The sequence below is a fragment of the Pagrus major genome, chromosome 14 (assembly GCF_040436345.1).
Source record: "Pagrus major chromosome 14, Pma_NU_1.0".
Classification (NCBI taxonomy): Eukaryota; Metazoa; Chordata; class Actinopteri; order Spariformes; family Sparidae; genus Pagrus; species Pagrus major.
The window spans coordinates 1487574-1489707 of NC_133228.1; the positions used below are offsets into that span (position 1 = coordinate 1487574).

The following is a 2134-nucleotide window of genomic DNA, read 5'->3' on the forward strand; positions in this document are numbered from 1 at the left end:
CTGTGAATGTGCTCAAATATTTTTTTAAACACAATCTTTGTGTATGTTTTTAACATCTTTTTAAAACACATTTTTACATCCTATGTTTTTAACATCTTTTTAAAACACATTTTAACACCTTTGTGTTTTTAAAAATATTTTGAATACATTTACATATTTTTGTTAAAAAACATCTTCACTTAAAAAAAAAACAATTTAACTTTTCAACTGATTTTTTAAACACATGTTCACTCATCCGCCGTTATCCCACATTAACGCTTACATAGTGGGCTGAAACACTGAAAATGATCTCCCCATTCCAGTAACTAAATTCCTCAAATCAAATAATGAATAATAATGAACGGATCAACGTCAGTCAGACACTTTTATCATACCTGCACACCATGGGCACGCTGCTTTTCATATCACTGTCTCAACATTGTGCGTAAATCCTTAATATAATAATAAACTGATTGCAAATCTTGCCACCTTATTTTGCTCACCTCTATTTTAGTGGGAACAATGAGTCTGTGTCTTTGATGCGCACAGGCGGTTGATGCGGGGATGCGCTGTAGAAAGGGAATAAACGCAGATCATCCTCTACCCGCAGCCGTGACTGGTACTTACTTTTAATCATTGTCAATGCGGAAAATCCACACTCACACAGGTAAGTGGAGGTGAAGGGGATGAACACTTTTACAGCCTTTTTGGTGAGGTGGGGGAACTTAGTCTCCACAGACAGCCAGAAGTGTGCAAGTGACACTTCACTCATCTTTTGTTTCAAGTCCATATTAGAGTTCAGCTCGACAAGGGCCTCCTCCTCTTGCAGGGTCAGTCCATCACGGGGTGTCACTGGGAAAGAGAACGGATTTCTCACCCACTGATTTGCCAAGGTCTCCTCTCCAAAATAGTCTCCAAACTGCTCACGCAACCCCTTCAAATGTGCAATGACCACCTGTCGTACACAGTCCAGTTGCAGTCCTGTCTTCTCCACAACATCCTCCAAGGTTGGGAACATTTCCACTGAGCCCCGTTCAACACGAGCGCACCAGAGGTCCAACTTTTTCCTGAATGCAGAGACTTGATCGTGTGCCAAAAAGACATGGCACTCTTTGCCTTGCAGAGAAGTGTTCAGTGTGTTTATCCGGTCGAAGATATCAGACAGATATGCCAGCATTGCAACCCACTTTGCGTCCTCCATATGCTTCACCAGTGGGGAGTCGATTTCGGCGAGGAAGAGGAGGACTTCCTCGTGCAGATCACACAAGCGGGTGAGGACCTTGCCCCGCGACAGCCACCGGATCTCGGAGTGCAGGAGCAGCTGATGGAAGTGAGCCCCCATCTTATTGCAGAGAATAGAGAAGAGACGGGCATTCATGGCGTGTGATTTAATTAGGTTTACAATTTTTACTGCCTCATCTAGGACCGCGCGCAGCTCTTTGGGCATCCTCTTGGTTGCCAAGGCCTGGTGATGGATAATACAGTGTGACCAAACAGCGGCGGGCGCAACCGCTTGCACCTGTTTTACTAGACCGCTGTGGCGGCCTGTCATTGCCCTCGCACCATCAGTTCATATTCCACAACAGCGGCTCCAGTCAATATGATTTTCCTGAATCAAATCATTCAAAGCCTTGAAGATTTCTTCTGCTGTAGTGTGCACCGGCAGAGGGTGGCAAAACAGAAACTCCTCCTGGGCACTGAGCTCTTTAATAAAGCGCACATACACCATTAGCTGTGCACAGTTAGCCACATCGGTGGACTCATCCAGCTGAATGGAGAAGAAAGGGCTCTCACGGATAGCGTCCAGCACCTGCTCCTTCACATCAGCTGCCATGTCGGAGGTGCGGTGCTGGATGGTGTTGTCAGACATCGGGATGGCATCCAGCTTGGCAGCAGCAGCTTCGCCCATCAATACCGAACACATATCTTTGGCAGCATGGAGGAGCAATGTCTCACCAATGTTGTGGGGTTTTCCCGCCTTCGCAATGTGTAACGCTACGCGGTATGATGCCTCAGTTGCCTTGGTTTTTACAGTACCAAATGTCTGGATGGCTTTCTTCTGTGACTGCAATTCATTAAGCTTCCTATCAAAAAACTCCTGCGGCTTGGTTGTTAAACTGTGGTGCTTAGTTTCAATATGGCGCCGGAGTTTACA

General features: G+C 45.7%; 1 protein-coding gene across 1 annotated transcript; it reads right to left on the bottom strand.

The window, feature by feature from the left end:
- Positions 1-484: 484 nt before the first annotated feature.
- LOC141008673 (zinc finger BED domain-containing protein 5-like) lies at positions 485-1888 on the bottom strand. Its single transcript, XM_073481122.1, has 2 exons — positions 1640-1888; positions 485-1444 (listed from the first exon to the last, which is right to left on the bottom strand). The coding sequence occupies exons 1-2, from the start codon at positions 1886-1888 to the stop codon at positions 485-487; spliced, it is 1209 nt and encodes a 402-aa protein (XP_073337223.1).
- Between the last annotated feature and the right edge of the window lie 246 nt (positions 1889-2134).

Bases quoted from the DNA above. Each gene is read 5' to 3' on its own strand.
- LOC141008673 (XM_073481122.1), bottom strand. From the start codon at position 1,888: ATGGGCGAAGCTGCTGCTGCCAAGCTGGATGCCATCCCGATGTCTGAC. The intron at 1,445-1,639 runs GTGCACACTACA...ATCCATCACCAG, and splicing joins TGTTTTGCCACCCTCTGCCG to GCCTTGGCAACCAAGAGGAT.